The sequence below is a fragment of the Nematolebias whitei genome, chromosome 9 (genome assembly GCF_014905685.2).
Source record: "Nematolebias whitei isolate Nwh7 chromosome 9, NemWhi1, whole genome shotgun sequence".
Taxonomy (NCBI): Eukaryota; Metazoa; Chordata; class Actinopteri; order Cyprinodontiformes; family Rivulidae; genus Nematolebias; species Nematolebias whitei.
Genome location: NC_056506.1, coordinates 12,046,127 through 12,067,309, shown reverse-complemented (window position 1 = coordinate 12,067,309; position 21,183 = coordinate 12,046,127). Strand labels below are relative to the sequence as shown.

Here is a 21,183-nt window from a genome sequence, read left to right as displayed (position 1 = left end):
GTCCAGGCCCGTCTTTAGTTTGACCATGACCTTTTGGATGATCCAGAGGAGTCATGGGAGAAAGTTATGTGGTCAGATGAGACCAAAATAGAACCTTTTGGTCTTAATTCCACTCTCTGTGTTTGGAGGACGAAGAATGATAAGTACCATCCCAAAAACACTATCCCTACTGTGAAGCATGGGGGTGGAAGCATCATGTTTTGTGGGTGTTTTTCTGCACATGGGACAGAACAACTGCACTGTATTAAGGAGAGGATGACCGGGACCATGCATTGCTAGATTTTGGGGATCAATCTCCTTCCCACTCAGCCACATCCGCTCATGAAGGAAGAAAGGAGAGGCACAGATTCCACGTTGCTTGAGGTCCAGTATAAAATTTCCACAGTCAATGATGGTTTGGGGGCCATGTCATCTGCTGGTGTTGGTCCACTGTGTTTTCTGAAGTTCAAGGTCAGCGCAGCCGTCTACCAGGAAATTTTAGAGCACATCATGCTTCCTGCTGTTGACCAACTTCATGGAGATGCAGATATTGTTTTCCAACAGTACTTGGCACCTGCACACAGTGCCAAAGCTGCCAGTACCTGGTTTAAGGACCATGGTATCCCTGTTCTTAATTGGCCAGCAAACTCTCCTGACCTTAACCCCATAAAAAATCTATGGGGTTTTGTGAAGAGGAAGATGCAATAAGTCAGACCCAATAATTCAGAAGAGCTGAAGGCCACTATCAGAGCAATCTGGGCTCTCATAACACCTTAGCAGTGCCACAGAATGATTGACTCCATGCCACGCCGCATTGCTGCAGTAATCCAGGCAAAAGGAGCCCCAACTAAGTATTGAGTGCTGTACATGCTCATAATTTTCATGTTCATACATTTCAGTTGGCCATCATTTCTAAAAAATCCTTTTTTTTTGGTCTTAGTAATATTCTAATTTTCTGAGATACTGAATTTGGGGTTTTCATTATTTGTCAGTTATAAACATCAACCTTAAAATAAATAAACATTTAAAATATATCAGTCTGTGTGTAATGAATTAATATAATATACAATTTTCAAATTTTGAATGGAATTACTGAAATAAATAAACTTTTTCATGATATTCTAATTTTATGATGAGCACCTGTATGTATTCCTCAGGGAATTCTACGTCTTGTGTTTCTTATGTTTTTGGACTGTTTGTAATGTAGTTGTAATGGTGTGGTTTTGTCGTGTTTTTATCAGAGAGTCCATCAACAGTCTGAAAAGAAAGTACTCCCAGTCGTCAGAGCTCAGTGACAGTGACTCTGTTATCGAAAGGACGCTTAACGAGGTGGCCAAGGACGGCTGTCAGTTCCTCTTAGATGAAGTCTTCCTGGACCTGGAAGTAAGAACACTCAGAATCAGAATAAGCTTTATTGTCATTGCACCGAGATACAACGAGAACATGTATGTACAATCGTCCGAAAGATGGACATAGTGCACGAAGCTGCTGCTAATTAGTGCAGCCCTCTTATTCTTCTTCAGAATATTATTTTTGCTTAGATGAGAAAAGGGAAGAAAACATGAGGAAAGATGGTATAAAAAAAAGATCTCTCATACCATGACCTAGACAGGGCAAGATTTGAGCCATCAAAAAAAACTACCACAGCATATCCAACATTTTTCAGTCAGGTCATCTGGACAGTTTCTTTTTTTGTTGTTGTGCTGAAACGTTTCGCCTTCAGTCGGCCACGCTGACCGAAGGCGAAATGTTTCAGCACAAAAAAAAAAAAGAAGCTGTCCAGATGACCTGACTGAAAAATGTTGGATTGTATACCTGGATTATTGAGCATGGACTTTGTTCTACCACAGCATAGCCCATAAATAGATGTGATACATATACATATAGGCCGGTGAAGACATTGAATTTTAAGGGAAGGTCGTAGCATAGTCCAGAGCCCCCCCTTCAGCCATTGTCCAGATAAGAGGTATTTGTTATCATCAGCTCGGTTGAAGTCCCGTCACATGTCCACGGCCTTGGGGAAGGGAGGGGTGAGGAGACAGACAAAGCGTCGTTGTTTTTCCTAAACATGCCAGGAGGAATTGAGATAAGTCTGCCATCAAGGCCACAGTTTGGGTCAGGCAGAACTCGTGAATTGCCGTTTCTGCCTTTTAAAGTCTCGCTGGTACATTTCTCTGATGGTGACTCCAAACAGCCGAATTGATTCCTTACGCCGAAAGTCAAGCTTACAGCTTTCTCCAAGATTATTCCCAATCATTGATGGGTGCTGCCAGAAAGTTCACAGTCCTGTTAACAGCCTGCTCTAGCTCTGACGCAGCTCTACATAATTCAGTCTGAGTGCTGCCAAGCTTCGACACATCCACACAAATTTGAAGACCATCCAGATTTCACCAACCCAAACAGCAGAATCTAGTTGTCATCATGAATCCAATTTGTTTCCATCAAGGTAAAAGGGTCCTCCTTACCCTGATTCCTGTTGGGAGAAGATTATCAATTTTGTTGAGAGACCATCTGATCAAAATCCTTCGAATTAGGGAGGTATGCAGGAAAAAAAAAAGAGGTTCTTTAAGGGTTCACACAAGACGAAAGAAAGCAAAGCAGGGAAGTGGGGGGACGGAGCACAGGAGGACATGTCTGTCTTCACCAGAGCACATAGAGAAAAAAAATAGTACTTACAACCATATTCACTGTTTGCTTTGTTTAACCTAATGCCCGTGCTTATTTGTGGAACTAACTCACTACGATCCAGTTTAGATGAGGTGTTTTTAAAAATGTTTGACTTTATTTTTTTGATTTATGGTTTTATTGCTATTGCTATTGATGACATTTAGACATCAGGCTCCTTGCACATATTTGTGTAAATGTTCTGATATTTTCTTCAAAAGAGAAAAAATATGCCACCTTCTTAATGCTTCAGTTGTTGAAATATTTTGAAGAAGGGTTCTGTGGAAAATAATGAATAATTATGTTGAGGATGACTCCAAAGTGGGTTGATGTTGTCTTAAAACAATTCAGTATCCACAATTTCATAGCAGTTCAAATAAATATCATCTTATAACAATTAATTTTGTCCATTTCACATTTCACTGTATTTATTAACACTCACCACCAAAGGAAAAAGGGCAACCAATATTTTGCCTCTTTGTGTGTTTCTCTTTCATAAAGCACTGGACAACTTTTTTCAAACTTTCAGAAATCAATTATCTGATAAAAATCTAAAACTGATTATCTTGTGATTAACCAACAGACCTTAAAAAAAACGTAAATTATTGGCTGCAACTCGGTCACTTTTATAGATATTTACTTATAATTTGGTGTGGTTGCAGCCGAGACTGATTGCCAATATAAGTTCAGAGTGCTAACTGATTGCACAAGATCCATGCTTAAAACTTTTAGCATTTTGCAGACATGCAACACAAGAATTTGGGAAGTTTATCCAATCAAGATGGCCATCATAGCTAATCACCATTATCAAACACAAAAATAGAGCTATAACTCTTGTCATTATAAAAGATGTTGAGTTAAAATTTATGCAGTAGTGGCTGAGAGTCATTCACAACACATACTCTTGAGTGTGACACATGAAGTTGCACTTAACATTTCTTTCAAGGTTTGACCTAAATGACTGTGAGTATGCCAAGATCTCAGATTAAAACTCGGGTATTAAATGAGGCGGGCAAAATGCATTCATTCAAGTAGTGATAGGCCTTTAATTTACATAAGATTCTATGGTTAGAAGCTAGCACAAATAACAGCTCCAGCAGCAGTTGCTATAGCACATCCTGCAACATTATAATAATATTTGTGCCTGAATAACAATGTATGACAAGAAAAGGCTTAGAAAATGGTATTAACCCCTATGAAATCTTTGATATTGGAGTTGTTTGTTTTAAGAGAGCAGCAATCTTTTCTGATTATTAGACTAGTATCAGACAGTTGGCTTATAGGCCAGAATTAAACCATCTCTCCAAACTGAGGTCATTTAATGCGCTATTTCCCACATGGAGGATTTGTTTTTTCTAACTTTTCTACTGAACTCCCCTTCAAAATGTCTAGAATATTTTTTTATTATGTGCACTTATTTAACAATGTTCAGTGTTTGCAAAGACAAGGTCAGTAAATATGAGGTTATTAACTGTCTTCAGACTTTGTGCCTCTTGGATTTCTTTTCAGTATATTCTCAGGAACAAAATCTCTGAAAGAGTCAGTTTCACGTGGGCTTCATTAAGTTTATCTCCTTTGATTTTGACCAGAACCACCTGAATGAGCTATTAACCAGGAAGTGGTTGATTGGTTCACATGCTGTGGACACCATCTGTGTGACGGTGGAGGATTATTTCAATGACTTCAACAAAATCAAAAAACCTTTCAATCAGGTAAGATGGGCCTAGAGTTAAATAAGACCAAGAGAGGGTGCCATGGTCACATGACGTGACTCACTGGAGGGACGGGAGCCATAACCAGAGAGGGCAAGCGTCTGGACTTAGCTTTGTTGTAGATATTGGCAAAATAGCCAGCACTAAGGGCTGATTATGTAAAAATTGTAAAAATTATTAATGATAATTTTAATCTAATATTATAATATTACATTATTATTATTATAAGGTATCTAATGGACATAAAAATGCCACAAATCTGTATGTACTATGGTTGTACCAAACGAAGAGAAAAAGGAAAACGTACCAGTTTATGTAACATTTATACTCTGTGCAATCTTATATATTTGACTATTTTTAGGTTTCCATTACACAAATCTGACCTGTTGAGAAGAGGGTTAACTAATTGGGTATTCAGTGAACATTTTCTAAGTGTACAGGTACCTACATAACAGGTAAATAATTATACATTTACATTATTCCAATACTGTTATGCAATACCCTTTATATGTATGGTAATTTCTGAGTTGTGTGTATTATTGACTGACTTCAGATCTAGTTGAGATAATTCTAAATGATATACTGTCCTTATTACCTTATCCTTATTGACTGAAGAAGTCTTTTGGATGAAAGACGAAATGTTTGTACTTTATTTTTTGTTTTGTTTTGCTTTGTTTTGTTTTTTGAATATCCAGAGGACCAGACTTAACTTTTTTAGATTTTTCTGCCTCGATTATTGACCATGCATCAGGATGTCCTTATTTACCTTCTAGCTGTTTTACGATTGTTGAATGAAATGAACATTATCATTTCTATTCATTTATTGTCAAAATATTGCAAATAATTTGTGACACAGATCCAATTGGGCTTGCTGTTAATCAAATAGTTGCTGTCGTCTGTGAGCTGTTGCCCTCTTTGGTCGCATCTTTGCTCCTCCACAATGTCACAGATGGAAGTGTGGGTAGGAAAGGGAGTGTGCTCTCTAGTTGTCTTTAGTTCAGCCCTGTAGGATGAAGCAAGCACAATATCTACAAATAAAGAAAATATTTCCATCACATTGATAAAATGAAAAAAATTAATTAAAATCAAAACAGGAATAAATATGGTTTTATCCTTTTATTAAATGAAGAAAAAAACATGTCACTGAAATAACTCCAAAGTAATAACGGGTAAAAAAACAACAAAAAAAATCAAGCTAATGAAAATCACTCATTGCTTTTGAATTTTGGTTCAACCAAATTATTTTGTAAAAACTGGCCTATCACAGTGTACAGAACACCTTGATAGTCTTAGTTTGAGGCTGTGTGGTACACACCATGGTATAAAACAGTACACTAAGTACTTTTTGTCCCTTTTTGTGGAGTGAGGATGGGGACTTGGAAATACCCTTTGTCTGTTCATCTGTGCATGCTGTGAGCTCGATAACTTGGAAAAATAAATGAGGTTCCAACTTCTGTCTTGGTGTGTGACTAAATCTAGGCGTAATAAAGTTCAGTATTGAAAACTGGATTGCCATGTCAAAATCCAAGATGGCCACTACCATACATGCATATAAAAAAAACTTGTAGCTTGCCCTACTCTTCCACTTGGGTGGTTCCTCTTCACTTCAAATTCAGGTCTTCTACCTGAGGCCTGGAAGTGTAAGGGTTCTCTTCAGTATCTTAGCTGTTCCTAGGACTCAGCTCTTCTTGACAGAGATCTATGTCTCAGATTGTTCCTGGGATTTGTTGGAGCCACTCATCCAGTTTGGGGGTCACAGCACCAAGTGCTCCAGTGACCATTGGGACTACTGACACTCTGACTCTCCACAACTTCTCTATGTCCTCTTTCAGCCCCTGGTATTTCACAAGCTTCTCATGTTCCTTCTTCCTGATGTTACAGTTGCTACATCTATCACCATTGCCTTCTTGTAATGCTTGTCGACCACCACAATATCTGGTTGGTTAGCCATCACCTGTTTGTCGGTCTGGATCTGGAAGTCCCACAGTATCTTAGCCCTTCCATTCTCCACCACCCTTGGTGGCGTCTCCCACTTTGACTGTGGGGCTTATAGGCCATACTTAGCTCAAATGTTCCTGCACATTTTTTTATTTTTTTTTTATATACAGGTAGTCTCATTGAGCCACAAGAACTCATTTTCAAGAGAGACCCGAATAGGGAGCAGATGGGGGTTAAGGGCCTTGCTCAGAGTAAGTTGGCCCAGAGTAGGGCAAATGAGGGTGGGGGCAGGTGTGGGTGCTTCACCTACCCCACCCACATTTTTGATGTTGTCGGTACCGGGGCTTGAACCGGCGATCTTCCGATCACAGGCCCACCTTCTCTAACCTCTGCGCCACCACTCCCCCAATTATTCCAGATGTTCCTGTACATTATTCCAGATGTTCCTGTACATTATTCCAGCCACTTTACCTGCCTGGATCTTACATCCTGCTATTATGTGTTGGACTGTCTCTGGGCCATTTTTGCACAGCCTGCACATTGGGTCTTGTTTGTTATGATAAACCCCAGCCTCTATTGATCTTGTGCTGAGGGCCTGTTTTTGTGCTGCCATGACACAAAAAGAGTCCAGCCCTCTCTAGCCACTAGTAGGATTTGTTGATATCAGCCACTTCTTTTGAAAAAGGAAGAACTTACCGGTGAGTTATAAAGAGTAACATCACATGAGAGTGGATTCTTGCAAGCACCTGACAGATGCTACATTGGTAGGTAGTTCAGACATTGAATTTTGGACACCTTGCCTCTCTTGCATACCATTCGACTGCATTTATCCAGCCTGAATGACATTTCAATGTCCTTGCTGTATATCCTGGTGAGGTGGAACGTGAGTCGATGTCTCACTCATTTTTGGCATACAGCTTGATATCATCCATCTAGAAGTGACTGATTGTTCCATTTTGGAACCGGCATCCATAGCCACTCTTTGCATTGATCTGGCTGAGGGGGTTTGGGCCTATGCTGAACAGGAGTGGGGACATTGGCATATCACCTTGGTATATGTCACATTTGATGCAGACTTGTGCAACTGGCTTTGCATCATCATGCATGCATGATGCATGTATGCATCAGGATGGCTTTGCATTAGCTTTTATTGTTGTCTTCCACATTCCCATTAAGTTCTTGGTGAAGGCTCTTAGTGTTCTGTTTCTGTTGTTTTATACACTTGGCAACCCCTGGCAGCACCATTGTACTGGGTGGTGGATAAAATCGCTCCCTTTATTCATCAGGATCTGTCATTCTATACCACCTCTGACAAACTATCTCTCTTCTTATACACAGTGTAACTCCTACCCACTTGATTATTTTGTACCAAAAACATTTAGGTTTTCTTGTATTCCCCATTCTGTTGTAGTCCAGAAAAACACATCTCGAAAACTACAAACATTCACTATTCAAGTCCCTCAGCGGCGGGGGACACTGCCATACCTCTTGTTGCTCTTTAAATAGGCAGACAGGCTGATTACAGAATGGTAAATAAATGGTAAATGGAGCTTACTTCTATAGCGCCTTCCAGCCCCCTATGAGGGGCCCCAAGGCGCTTTACAGTACCAGAATGAAGACACCTGTGATGCAGATTATAGGACACACCTTATTTTAATACGTCCCTATGGTCAAATTATCAATTTTTTCTAGTGGTATCATCTTTTTTTTTTTAACATCAAGGCCAGTTTCTTTTTCTTTTCTTTCTCATTATTAGTATTTGTTTTTACTTTTTATTACTTTTGTCCACTTCAAGTTATTTCAGATACATTTTGGTGTTTTTCTTTAACAGAAGGGTAAAAAAAACAAAGTTTGTGTGTATAAGATGTGACCTTGGAAGTGACTCCTTCTCATGTTTCCAAGGTGTGATAGCTCTCTGACCTGTTACTGTGCTTTGTGCAGGAAATGACGAATGATGCTTTGCGCAGGGTGGTGATTGAGTACATTAAAGCAGTTATGCAGAAGAGAATTGCTTTTAAAAATGCTGAAGAGAGGAAAGATGGAGCTGAGAGGATGATCAAGGAAGCTGAACAGTTCAAGTTCCTCTTCAAGAAACTGGCAGCGGTGAGTCTTAAAGCTGCATCCTTTGTATTCATTGTACCATTATTCATGTTCAGCACAAACATGAGCAATGCAGGCTAGAAGTGACAAGACTGTGTTTGGGATTTTCACTCACTCACTCACTACATGACCAAGTCCAAGTGATCTACCTATTATAAAAAATACAATACATATACTTATTTATAAACATATTAAGTATGCTTTTTATGCTTTACGTTCTTGTTTTGAGTATTTTACCATGTTCTATTTCATATAGGCTTCGTCCTTAAAGGCTATCACTAGTAGGTTTATCCCTTCGCGCGCAGCACTGAAAACTTTAGTCCGTGCCCACCGGCTGTGTGGGCCCCATCCCCGGTCCATATAAATTACGGTGAGACCAGGCAATCGGCTCCCATTTTTTCTTCAGCCAGCTAGCTAGCACTGTCAGAAGAATGAAGAAGAAAAGATGTCCAGCAACATCTGCGAAGGATGCCTGGTCCCCACCATGCCGACCTCGCCACCTCCTACCGTCCCTGTGAGCTCCTCCCTCCCGAGGAGAAGCAGAGACAAACAGCCTTGTTCAAGGTAAGTGCCGAGGAGTGTTTTTTCCGTGGCAGGCCGCTACTCGCTGGAAGACGCTATTGCCTTTTTTAATGTTTTTCCGCGCGGTGAATCGGATGGATCGCCATCTTACCGGAAGTGTCCGGTAAGATGGCGCCCTTGTACATGGCCAGTAATCTACCTCTGATGATACTGTTTGGATTATTTCTGCTTTTTTCGTTTTTTGTCTGGGATATCAACTCGCTGCTTGTGTATGACCGACAACAGATCCTCGATCTTCGATTGTCTGTATCTGCTGTCGCTGATTCGGACGATTTTGATCGTGACTCGGGACACCACCCCCCCCCCTCTTCCACCCCTTCTGTGCCTGCTTGTTTACACTGGGCCCCAAGCCTGCCTTCTCGGAGATATCGTTCCAGACGCCGGGGAAAACATGCCGGCCGGCTGGTAAAACTCAAAGCTCTGCGTGGTCAACGTTTCCACAGCCAGCTTCCTACGTGCCCGGACCAGGGAAAATATGGGTGTTGTCTACCGGCCCAGCGCTTGGACCGTCCTGGAGGCGCTGTTTTTAAAAATCTGCAACCGTTGGCGCGCACCACCCCCACCATGGCTGGTTCTGTGTCGGACCAGATCAGGACGTGCCTCATCAACACAAGGTCTGTTGCCAACAAGACTTTTATCCTAAATGACTTTTTTAAAGACGAGGGACTAGATTTTCTCTTTCTCACGGAATCCTGGTTGCCTTTGGGTGATTCATTGCCTTGGTGGAACTTTTACCTCTTGACTGTCTGTGTTTTAATGCCCCGCGGCCATCAGGTCGGCAGGGTGGTGGAATATTAACTGTATTTAAATCAAACTTTTCCTGTAAACAGTTGTCCACCCTCATGCCCTGCTCCAGTTTTGAGCTGAGTGCTTTTGAACTCGGGCATTCTCCTCCCGTTCTGTGCGCGATTGTTTATCGCCCCCCTCGTTCCAAGGACTTCATAAGTGAATTCTCTGATTTTCTGGCTTGCATCACACCAAGATATGATCACTTTATTATCGTTGGTGACGTTAATATTCACTTCTGTTGTCAGGAGAAGCCATTAGTGAAGGACTTCCTTGATTTGTTGGACTCATTTAATTTAACTCAACATGTAAATGGTCCCACCCAACAACACGGTCACACTCTGGATCTCATTTTAAGATGTGATGTCTCTGTTTGTAATTTGGTAATCGGTGACAACGTTCTCTCAGACCACATGCCTGTCTTGTTTGATATCATCCCGCCTTGTCCTACTGCTAAGTCATGTGATTCTGCACGTACTTCACGCGCCTTTAACCGTTTCACTGCTGCACGTTTTACTGAAGCTTTTAGCTCTGAGAGGATCGATCAGCTCTCAGTGTCTCTCTCCACCGAGGAGCTAACCTCTCAGCTTAACTCTGTTTGCTTAAATATTCTGGACCGTGTTGCTCCCATTAAAACCAGGAAAACAAAACTTTTATCAGAACCATGGCTTAATGACATCACTCAAGCCGTTAGACAGCAGTGTAGGAGAGCAGAATGCAGGTGGAGTAAAGACAGGCTGCAGATTTCTTTTCAAATCCTAAAGGAGAGTTGGCTTCATTATCAGAAGGCAGTTAAAGCCGCCAATTTGAAGTTCTTTTCTGCGATAATTGCCTCAAACTCCCACAACCCCCGAGCCCTTTTTTCCACCCTGAACTCAGTTCTACACCTCAGTGAACCTTCACCTCTAGAAGCCTCAACTGAGCTGTGTGAAAACTTCCTCCATTTCTTTTCTGAAAAAGTTGCAAACACCCGGGCACTCATTTCTCCACCTGCTCATGATCCGTCCATCCCATCTCATTGTGTTGCTGTTCTTGACCACTTCGAGCCCATCTCTCTGTCTTCCCTGGAGCAGGTCATGTGCGGCATGAAGCCATCTGGCTCCCCTTTTGACGTTGTCCCCCCTCGACTCCTTAAGGAGCTTCTTCCTGTTCTGGGCCCTCCTGTTCTTGGCATTGTGAACAGCAGCTTAGCCTCAGGTGTGGTGCCAATAACTTTTAAACATGCTGCTGTCCAACCTCCAACCTGAAAAAGCCTAGCCTTGACCCCTCAGTCATGCCCAACTTCCGGCCTGTCTCCAGACTCCCATTTGTCGCTAAACTACTGGAAAAAATAGTGGAGTCCCAGCTGAAATGCTTTCTAGAGGATAATGCTGTCTTAGAGCTATTCCAGTCTGGCTTTAAACCTCTCCACAGCACTGAAACTGCTCTACTCAAGGTTTTTAACGACATTCTCCTATTCACAGACGCTGGTGATTCTGTGCTCCTTCTCTTACTGGACCTCACATCTGCCTTTGATACAATCGACCTCATTGCGAGGTTAGAGCAGTGGGTGGGCATCACTGGGTCAGCCCTCGAATGGTTTAGATCTTACCTCGCTGACAGGTCCTTTTGTGTCTCCATCAAAGATTTTAGTTCAGCCTCGGCAGCGCTTAAATGGGGAGTACCGCAAGGGTCCATCCTTGGTCCTCTTTTATTTTCTTTATACCTGCTGCCACTAGGTGCTATTTTCAGGAAACATAACATACTTTTTCATTTCTACGCCGACGACTGCCAAATCTACTTCCCCCTCAGACTCAACGGTACTCGCTCTATTCAACCGTTACTGGACTGCCTGGCTGACATCAGAGATTGGATGGCTTTAAATTTCTTGAGTTTCAACGAGAAGAAATCTGAAGTTATGCTGTTTCCTCCCAATGACACAATCACCAACCACTGCATCGACCTATCCGTTCTGTCACCGTTAGTGAAACAAAGAGTCACTAATCTAGGAGTGATACTTGACCCTTCTCCGAAACTCAACAATCATGTAAATATGATTGTTAAATCCTGCTTTTTCCAGCTGAGGCGACTGTCTAAGCTGAAGCCCATATTGTCCAAAAATAACCTGGAGACAGTAATTCATGCATTCATTACATCCAGGCTCGACTATTGCAACTCACTCCTTTTTGGTATCAGTCAGACCTCCATAGCTAGACTAACTGGTCTAAAATGCAGCAGCCCGGTTTTTGACCAGCACGAGCAAAAGAGAGCACATTACACCTGTTTTGGCCTCCCTACACTGGTTTTTGGTTCACCTTCGAATCAAATTCAAAATACTCTTGTATGTCTATAAATCACTAAACAGCTCTGCCCCCTCCTATCTTACTGATCTGCTCCAGCCGTATGTCCCACCACGTTCTCTCAGATCAGCAGACCAGTTGCTCCTAACAGTCCCAGGAACCCGTCTCAAGTGCAGAGGTGACAGGGCCTTCTCTGTAGCAGGCCCAAGACTTTGGAATGAGTTACCTCTGCTCGTTAGACAGGCCCCCTCCCTCACAGTTTTTAAATCTCGCTTAAAAACACACTTTTATTCCCTGGCTTTCAGCACTGTGTGATCTGTGCTGAGTCTGTGTGCATCACACTGTGTTGGTCATGTTGCAGTTGTTGTTGTTATCCATTAATGTTTTTGTTGGTTTCTACTTTTTGGTGTCCTGTTATGCAATCTGTTGCTGTGTGCTTGTTCTGTTTGTCCCTGTACAGCACTTTGGTGTGCTTTGTCACTGTTTAAAGTGCTTTATAAATAAATTGGTATGGTATGGTATGGTATGGATGATTCCGCTGAAAAAGGCGATGCTGGCAGCAGCCCCGCTTCCCCCTTCCTCCTGGAGTGACGGAAGAAGGGGGGCTGAGCGGATACTCAGCCACCCCGGGTTTTCCCATGTCGGTGACCACACCGCTCCCAGCTGTCTGTGCCCTCCTCTCGGAGCTGCCCGACATAATCCAGGAGGCTGTTGACACAAAGGGACTTTCCGTCCCTCGCCTCCCTCCGCCCAGATCGGATGGTATGGCGGGAAGGTTTGGCTCCGCCCCGGCTCGTTGCCCTGACCCCATCTGGCCCCGCTTTCCAGCAGTGACATCATACTGGAACGAAGCTGCAGCTGGGCCCAGCAAGCTGAAGGCGCCCGTCCATCTCACCTCCATCTCCAGAGTGGAGGGTTCTACCAATCTGAGTTTTTCCCTCGGTTCCCACCCTGGAGCCAAGCCTGGCGGAGGCGCTTGGGGCAAAACTTACATCACTACTTACAACACTTACAACATTCCAACAGTTTGTCAGCTACTCTACCAGAGAAAGCAAAACGCTGGACTTGTTTTATGCAAATGTCAAGGATTCATACATCGCTAAAGCAAGACCCCCTCTTGGCAAAACCGTTTTGCTCTGTGCTAGGTAAAAAGTAATGCAGTCATCAATGTATAATAATACAAATAGGAGATGCAAAAGCTTAGGGCCTCTTGATTTTTTTGTTGATGATTGTGTCACAGAGGCTCTCCAAGACTCGGTATACATAATGCCATTTTTAAGTGAAACTTTAGCATCTCTGACAATGAAGGCTTTTAATTAAGCCAGAAGAGGCTCTGATGAGTGACATTGACTGTTACAAAACCAACATAGACTTTTATATTTTATAAGCTGTAATGACTGCAGACCTTCACATCATTAGATGAACATCAGATAAATGCAGTTTCCTTATAATTGCCTCTACAACTTTTGTGTTACCTCTGACTATTTTTAGACACCTCACAGGCATCACTGTGTCAAAGGCAAAACAAGATAATGTGGTTCAAAGATCAAAACCCTGAATATCATGAACTGGTCTGATAAAATGCTGTTACTGTTCGTGTGTTGGTGATAGAAGTTGAATCTTTCGTTCAGGGTGAAGGCACAGACCGACTTTGTGGTGCCATTGCTGCAATCGCTGAAGTATTCAAGCTGACTGATCCCACCCTGTTGTTCCTGGAGGTCTCCACTTTGGTTTCCAAGTATCCTGATATTAGGTGAGTACGAGCTGTTCCATTTCCTGTTTGTCCGTGCATTCAGTTCATCAGAGCAGTGTGGAGGATGCTCCTTTTGCATCGCCAACACTGACCTCTCAATTGTAAAGTCCAACACCCATTATAGTCCCAAGTACCCTTGAGGGGTAATCATTGTTGTAAATTACTGTGGTTATGTTTTTTTTACACATTCAGGACACAAAAGTGTGTAAAAAATAAACAAATAAATAACTTAAACAAACAAGAAGGTCCTGGGCTTGATTCCCAGTCATTGTACATCGCGTGGTGTCTCTAAGCCGGACACCTCTTCCTCAGTTGCTCCCCGGGAGCTTTCTATAGACCTTTTTCACGCTTCCGCATTTTAAAGTGGATGTGGTGTTAAACAACTTCCGTTGGCTATAGCGTTAGCATTAGACAGTGAGGAAAATGGCTCAGTCTCTGCGCAGTTGCTTTTGTTCAGTTCCTGGTTGTTCTTGTGGGGCAAGAAAACAACCATATCTGTCCTACCATGCTTTTCACGACGTACCCAGACCAAAGGAAGCAGTGGATCCAAGCGATCAGAAGAGATGATGGTCCTGAATTCTGCATAAAGCGGAGCACTTGTATGTAGTCGGCATTTCACTCAGGAGGATTTTGTCCGTGGATCCACCACCAGCTGCTTTAAAAGTTGAGCTGTTCCTTCTCTCTTTACCTGGAATAATTTCACCGCACCAGCTAAGCAGGAGTCTGCTTTTAGAGAGCTCAGAAACAGCAACTTGTCATCTCACAGAAAGCTAGCCAGGCTGAAGCTGCTACTGGAGTCCACGTAAAACTCACTTCACCTGGTGGCACATCCACCCACAGGTAAATATCAATTTAAGATGGTACATTATAAACTTGCCATGTAAGTCATGGAGAGATCAAGTTACATGCACTGACTCACAATGTATAGATCTTCACAGAAATATTGTCAATAATAATAATAATAACAATAATGTCAATAAGCTCAATAATTGAAACGATCTTGTGTTGGTGGACTCTCACTCCTGCTTGAGTCACCATAATTAGGCAGTGTCTTACTTGAGAGAAGATTGGTTGGCTGAACTAAAGGCTGGGGCCATTTTCAGCTATTTTTATTTGTGAATGTGAGACCCATGTTTGTTTGTTTGTTTGTGTAATTCTTAAATATTATTCATACTGTATTTATTTTTATTTACTTAATTTCATATTTATATTCCAGGTTGAAGGCAGCAGTCCAGTCTCATGTTGGTTCCGTTCCACTCGTGTCTCGTGCATCACAGCTTGTGGGTGAATTTCTGCTCGTTACCTTGAACCAGCCTTTTGTCTTTTAGTTGACTGAACACTGGAAAGCCTCAGTCTTGGCTGAATATTTATTTTAAGAGTCATTATTGCTTCCATTAGAATAGGTTTTTAACTTAGTGTAAATAAAATTTATATTGTATCTTGGAACACAGTCTCCTGCTTACTTGTAGACAAACCCAAGTGCCTGTGTATAAATTATGTTCTTGGATGAAAGTCCTAAGGTCGTGTTGCAGTGTTTATAAAATAAAAACAACATCCATATCCAAGCTTGTTACATATTGTTCTAGTGTTATGTAATTAGTTATTTAAAGGTTTTGCATTATTTTAAACATTCTTCAATTAAACACACTTGAGCAGCATACTGTACTGTTTTTTTATTTAACTTGTGGATTGATTCAGTTGTATTGAAAGAAAAACAAGTGTAATTTACAATATCTAGTAAAAAAAAAAAAAAAAACTTCACTATTTAACATTTTTTAACTGTACACTATAAATTGATAGTGGATTATAGATATTTTTCCCAAATTATGCTATTTCATTTTAAAGAAATTGGCACATTTATGTATTTTTTCATGAGTAACAACTATTTACAGTATTTACAGTGATTCATAGCTTGAGACTGAAGATTAAAAATATGAAGCAACAAAAGGTGTGATTTGTACATTTTATGATTCTTACTGCACCGATATAAACACATGGATGAAGGTGTTGAAGTAAAACATGTCAGCAGACTCCTCCTCCTCACTTCTTCTGCAACACGGAAACAGCTCACAATAAGTCAGAGAGAGTCAGAGTCAGTTTCTTTAATGTCATTCGCACCTCATGTGGTACATGTGGTGAAGTGAAAATATGTACACAGGGTCCCAGTTACATCCAACAATAAAATGTAAAAGAAAAACAGTAATAACATCTAAGATATGAACTAAGAAAAACATCAACTAAATATACACTAAGCACTCATAACTTAAAACGTTGAACATCAGCACAAACATTAACATGAGTCTGTGTGAGCGGATGTGCACGCATGAACACATCAACATTGAAACAGATCAGCAGCAACATGATGTGATTTTCACAGTGATTATTCTGGTTAGAGATTCATGAGTCTAACAGCCTCAGGGTAGAAGCTGTTCCTCAGTCTAGTGGTTCTACACTTAATGCTTCTCAACCTCCTTCCTGAGGGGAGTGTGGCAAAAAGTGTGTGTGCTTGGTGAGTGAGGTCCTTCATGATGCAGGTAGCCCTCTTCCTGCATCTGGAGGTGTAGATGTCTGTGATGGTGGGAAGACTGACTCCAACAGACTTCTGTACAGCCTTCACCACTCTCTGCAAAGCGTTTCTTTCTGCAGCTGTGCAGCCTCCATGCCACACGTTGATGCTGGAGCACAGGATGCTCTCCACTGCACACCTGTAGAAGGAGGTGAGGACTGAGCTTCACAGACCAGCTCGTCTCAGCCGTCTGAGGAAGAAGAGTCTCTGATGAGCTTACTTGATCAGGCTGGTGGTGTTGTTGCTCCAGCTGAGGTTGTCATTCGTGTGTACACCCAAGTACTTGTAGCTGGAGACCACTTCCACCGCAGATCCTCTTATGTTCAGGGGGGTGTAGATGTTTTTGTTCCTTCTGAAGTCCACAATCATCTCCTTTGTCTTCTTCACATTGATGTGAAGGTTATTTTCTTTGCACCAGCTCTCCAGGTGTTCCACCTCTTGCCTGTAGCTGGACTCATCATTGTTTGTGATGCATCCCACCACCGCTGTATCATCTGCAAACTTTACAATGTGACAGCCTGGATGGGTAGCTGCACAATCATACATGAGCAGAGTAAACAGGAGGGGGCTCAACAATAAGCCTTGGTTGTCGAAGCTGTACCCACACAGAACAGCTGGACTGCTCCCTGGTTCTGGCCTCCGTTTCATAATACGTTTCTAGTGACATGCATCAGGATGTTTCTAGTGACACTTGCAGAGACTGAAGATGCGTGAAGTGTGGACACAAAACGTTGGTTACGTACTGTAACCCCAGATTCTATGAATATAGGCGTAGCCCTTTAAGGCTGTCGCTGATGGGTTTATCCCGTTATGCGCAGCATAAGCACTGAAAAAATTTAGTCCACGCCCACCTGCTGTGTGTGCCCCACCCGGTCCGTATAAATTATGTTAAGAGCGGGAAATCGGCTCCCAAAATAGCTTTTTCTTCAGCCATTTAGGAGCCAGTGAGGCCCAACGCTTAAAGGGCTACGCCTATATTCATAGAATCTGGGGTTACAGTACGTAACCAACGTTCTATGTCATATAGGCTTCGCCCTTTAAGGCTGTCGCTGATGGGTTAAGGGCGAAGCGGATGTGGTCCTCGCCTCACTGGGTCCATTCGAACACCGTATGAGACGGAAGCTTGCCCAAAAAACGTCTTGTCACTCAGCTCCCCGTGTGCATAACTACGCATCGCGTAATTATGTGCCATGCACAGACGCATGTTGTGTAACTATGCGTTCTGACAAAGCATGAACGCCCCGGAAAACTTTCAATGGAAAGAAGATGTTGAAAAGAGGGGGGGGGGGGCATGAACCAACTGGTTCATGGCTGAACAGTATAAACAGATTAATATCAATGAATTGATTATTGATCAAATGAACTGATTGGTAACAATAGTCATGAACTGATTAGTGACAATAGAACCAAAATCACAGACACAACTTGTGACTGATAACAACATCTCACACTGTAATGCATGCAGACAGAAGTGAGCTTAAACAGAGTTCCATGAGAACAACAATATTCATTCTGTTAGAGCACTAAGGACAGAATGTGTCATGGAACGAGCCATCACATCACGTAGGTAAAAGCGAATAAATGAGCAGGGTGTTGACCATGCAGCCGCAGTGCAAATGTCCTGCATTGACATACCATTATGCAGAGCAGTCGAAGATGCGATACCCCTGGTGGAGTGTGCTTTGAGGTTGACAGGAGGCTCTAAATCTGATGCTCTGTAGGCTTCAGAAAAGGCCTCACACAGCCAGTGTGACAAGCGCTGGGTGGATAACGGGCGACCTGCAGATGCATCTCTATAATGCACAAACAATTGTTGAATTTGACGCATTGCAGCTGTGAGCGCTGTGTAACACGTCAACGCCCGCACCGGACAGAGAAGATGAAAAGATGCTTCTTCTTCTGATCTGTGGGGGGGAGAGAAAAACCCCTCCAACGATATCACTCTTGATTTAAAAGAGCTCGTGATGTTTTAGGCATAAAAGCTGGGTTTGGTCTTAAATCAGCTGAGCTGCCCGTCAGCCTAAATTCTAAGGCATGACGAAGCAACAGAGAGGGCAGATAAATTACTTACCCTCTTAGCGGGTGTTAAAGCCAGCAGCAGGGCTGTTTTAAGAGACAAGAATTTAAGTGAAAACCTGATCCAGAGGCTGAATTGGAGCTTTGATCAGGGCTCGCAGGACCAGCGTTAAATCCCACTGTGGAGCAAGTGGGCATGAAGCAGGCCTGCGTCTTTGAACACCTTTTAGAAAAAAACGCTTCATCAGCGGGTGATTAAAAGCTGTTCTGTCTCCGAACCCTTCGTGGCAGGAAGAGATGACAGCAACGTACGTTAAAACGTACTGAATGCCAACTTCCTATCCATCAGCTGTTGTAGAAAGACAACACGCCGCCTAATGGACATGAGGTGGCCTCTAAACCTTTCTCTGTACACCAGCGCTGAAAAGCCGTCTCCTTTGATGTGTACAGAGCTGTGGCAGATGCAGCACGTGAATCTTGAATTGTGCACACTATCTCCTGAGGGAGACCCATCCTCTCTAAGTGGGACCGCCCAGCGGTCAGACCCACAGGTGCTGACCTATTTCTGGGTAACTCTTGATCGCTCCTCCTGCTTGAAGGAGAGCATCCTCCCTCCACGGCAGTTTCCACGGGCGACCCGACAACAGACGTTGCAGGACTTGGAACCATGGTGCGTTCACGCACTCGGGAGCCACCAGGAGAGCTGTCAATCCCTCCTCCTGAACTCGGTTCAGGATCCGTAAAAACATAGGAGGTGGGAGAAAACGCGTACAAAAGCGTTTTGGGCCACGGGCTGTGAGCAAATGCATCCACCCCCAGCGATGGATCGTCTCGCGGGCTCAGGGAAAACCATAGTTGACACTGAGAGTTCTCTCGCGTCGCAAACAGGTCCACAGCTGCTTTGCCAACTTCTGCCACGTCTCAAAACATCAGATCTGGATGGAGGGTCCAGTTCGCGTGACGTGGGCCGCCCCTGGACATCACATCTGCCCCTCTGTTCAGAAACCGGATATGTAAACCGCTCTAATGGAGAGCAGGTTTGATGAGCCCAACACAGTAGCTTTCGCGCAATGTGTAACATCTGGGCTGAACGCACACCCCTTGGTGGTTATGTACGCAGCAGTCACCATGTTGTCTGTGTGAATCGACACGTGTTGATTCTGTAGCACGGGAGCAAAGTGTTGAATCATATTCAGTACTGTGCGACACTCCAAAACATTGATGTGGGCTGATGTGTGGTGGGGCCACAGCGCCCCTACTGCTTGAGATACGCATGTCCCCCCCCCCCAGCCTGACAGCAACGCGTCCGTGAAGACTGACACGTGTGACGTGGGTCTGCTGAGGGGGACTCCCTCTGACAGAACCAGGGTGTTTCCCCAGAGTCGGAGGTCTGCTCTCACAGAGGAAGGGACAATGATCATCCGTCGTTTTGTTTTACTGGATCCACATGCAGACGTGCAAACCACCTCTGGAGGCGTCTCATGTGTAACAAACCAGCGGAACCACTGTGTGAGCTGTTATCACTTGCCAGGTCTTACGTGGCGGAGTTGGCTTTTTAAAAGTGTCGAATCTCGTTTGTGATAAACGAGCTTTCATGGTGGTTGAATTTAATTCCACTCCCAGATAAACAAATGTCTGGGTCGGGAAAATCGAGCTTCCTTCCAATTTATGGCGAAGCCCAGATTTAACAGGTGTGATGTCAACACCTGATCCTGCATCAGCGCCTCCTGTCTGGAGTGACAGGAGCAGCAGATCATCCAGGTAAAACAAAAACTCTCATCTCTGTGTTTTAGGATGATCGGTATGCGTTCTCTGGATGTTGTACAACAGGTCCAAAAAAACGGTCTCATCCCTCCGATCCGTGAGTAAAAACCCTGTGTTTTCTCTCCGTTGGGGGACTCTGGAGATTACTTTTATCAGAAACACTTGGACTTCTGCATTTAGGGATGAGATTTAGTCTGATGATGACAGGACCGTTTTTATAACTCCTCTGAATGGAGGGGTTCGGGTTGCAAACTGTAACTTGTAACCATTTGCATAAAACCCTGTCCATCCATCTGAAAAACGGCGAGCATGTTTTAGCCACTCTACGTAACGTTCGTAGGGTGAACGTGCATTTAAGTGATGTGTCACGTTTTGTACGGCTGTCAGCAGTCCGCCCCTCAACCGCCGTCATGCGTCGCGGGAATGTTTTCTGTGTGATCCAAGGCGAGGCTTGTGCTGAAGGCGAAGCGTGTGACAGCTGATGACGCGGTGGGGCTGCGCGTTTGACGTCGCTGTGCGAACGTTGAGAGGCGGAGGGCGTGACTTCATTTACGCCGTGCTGTTGGAGTGAAGGCTGCTAGCCCCGCGGGAGCACACGTTTTTCTCTGGAGGGACGCGCGCCGCTCTCGCTGGAGGGGCGCGCGCTGGAGGGAGGCGGGACTCATCACCGGGTTCGTTCAGCTGCTTCACGCTTATGCTGCCGAACGCTGAGACGCGGTGGGTGACGGCTGCCCGCGTTTGATTCGTTGAGACGGGTGTCGCTTCTTGTGAGAGTGAAGGACCTCCACCCGAACCAGCCTGCGGACCACATTTATACCGATGTGAGCCGGTTAGCGCCGGGCAGCTGTGTGTGTGTGCCAACATCAACGCAGCGCCGTTGGATGGAGGCTGTTTTATCCCACGAGTGCGAGTTGACACCGCTTGAGTGAGGATCGTGTGAGCGATTCGTCATGTCTTAGAGCAGCGGTGAGTTTTAAAAACCCTTATTAAGGACACCGGCTCCTATGTGTGGAGGCTGTTTCATCCCACGAGTGCGAGTTGGTA

At 43.6% G+C, this 21,183-nt stretch overlaps 1 protein-coding gene across 1 annotated transcript in view; it reads left to right on the top strand.

The window, feature by feature from the left end:
* The window catches only part of exoc3 (exocyst complex component 3), a 202,252-nt gene that overhangs the window by 126,443 nt on the left and 54,626 nt on the right, over positions 1-21,183 (top strand). Inside the window, exons 13-16 of the mRNA XM_037681994.1 lie at positions 1,221-1,362; positions 4,233-4,355; positions 8,235-8,396; positions 13,672-13,793. Coding sequence (XP_037537922.1) covers positions 1,221-1,362; positions 4,233-4,355; positions 8,235-8,396; positions 13,672-13,793 — 549 coding nt within the window. The remainder of the gene's footprint in view (positions 1-1,220; positions 1,363-4,232; positions 4,356-8,234; positions 8,397-13,671; positions 13,794-21,183) is intronic.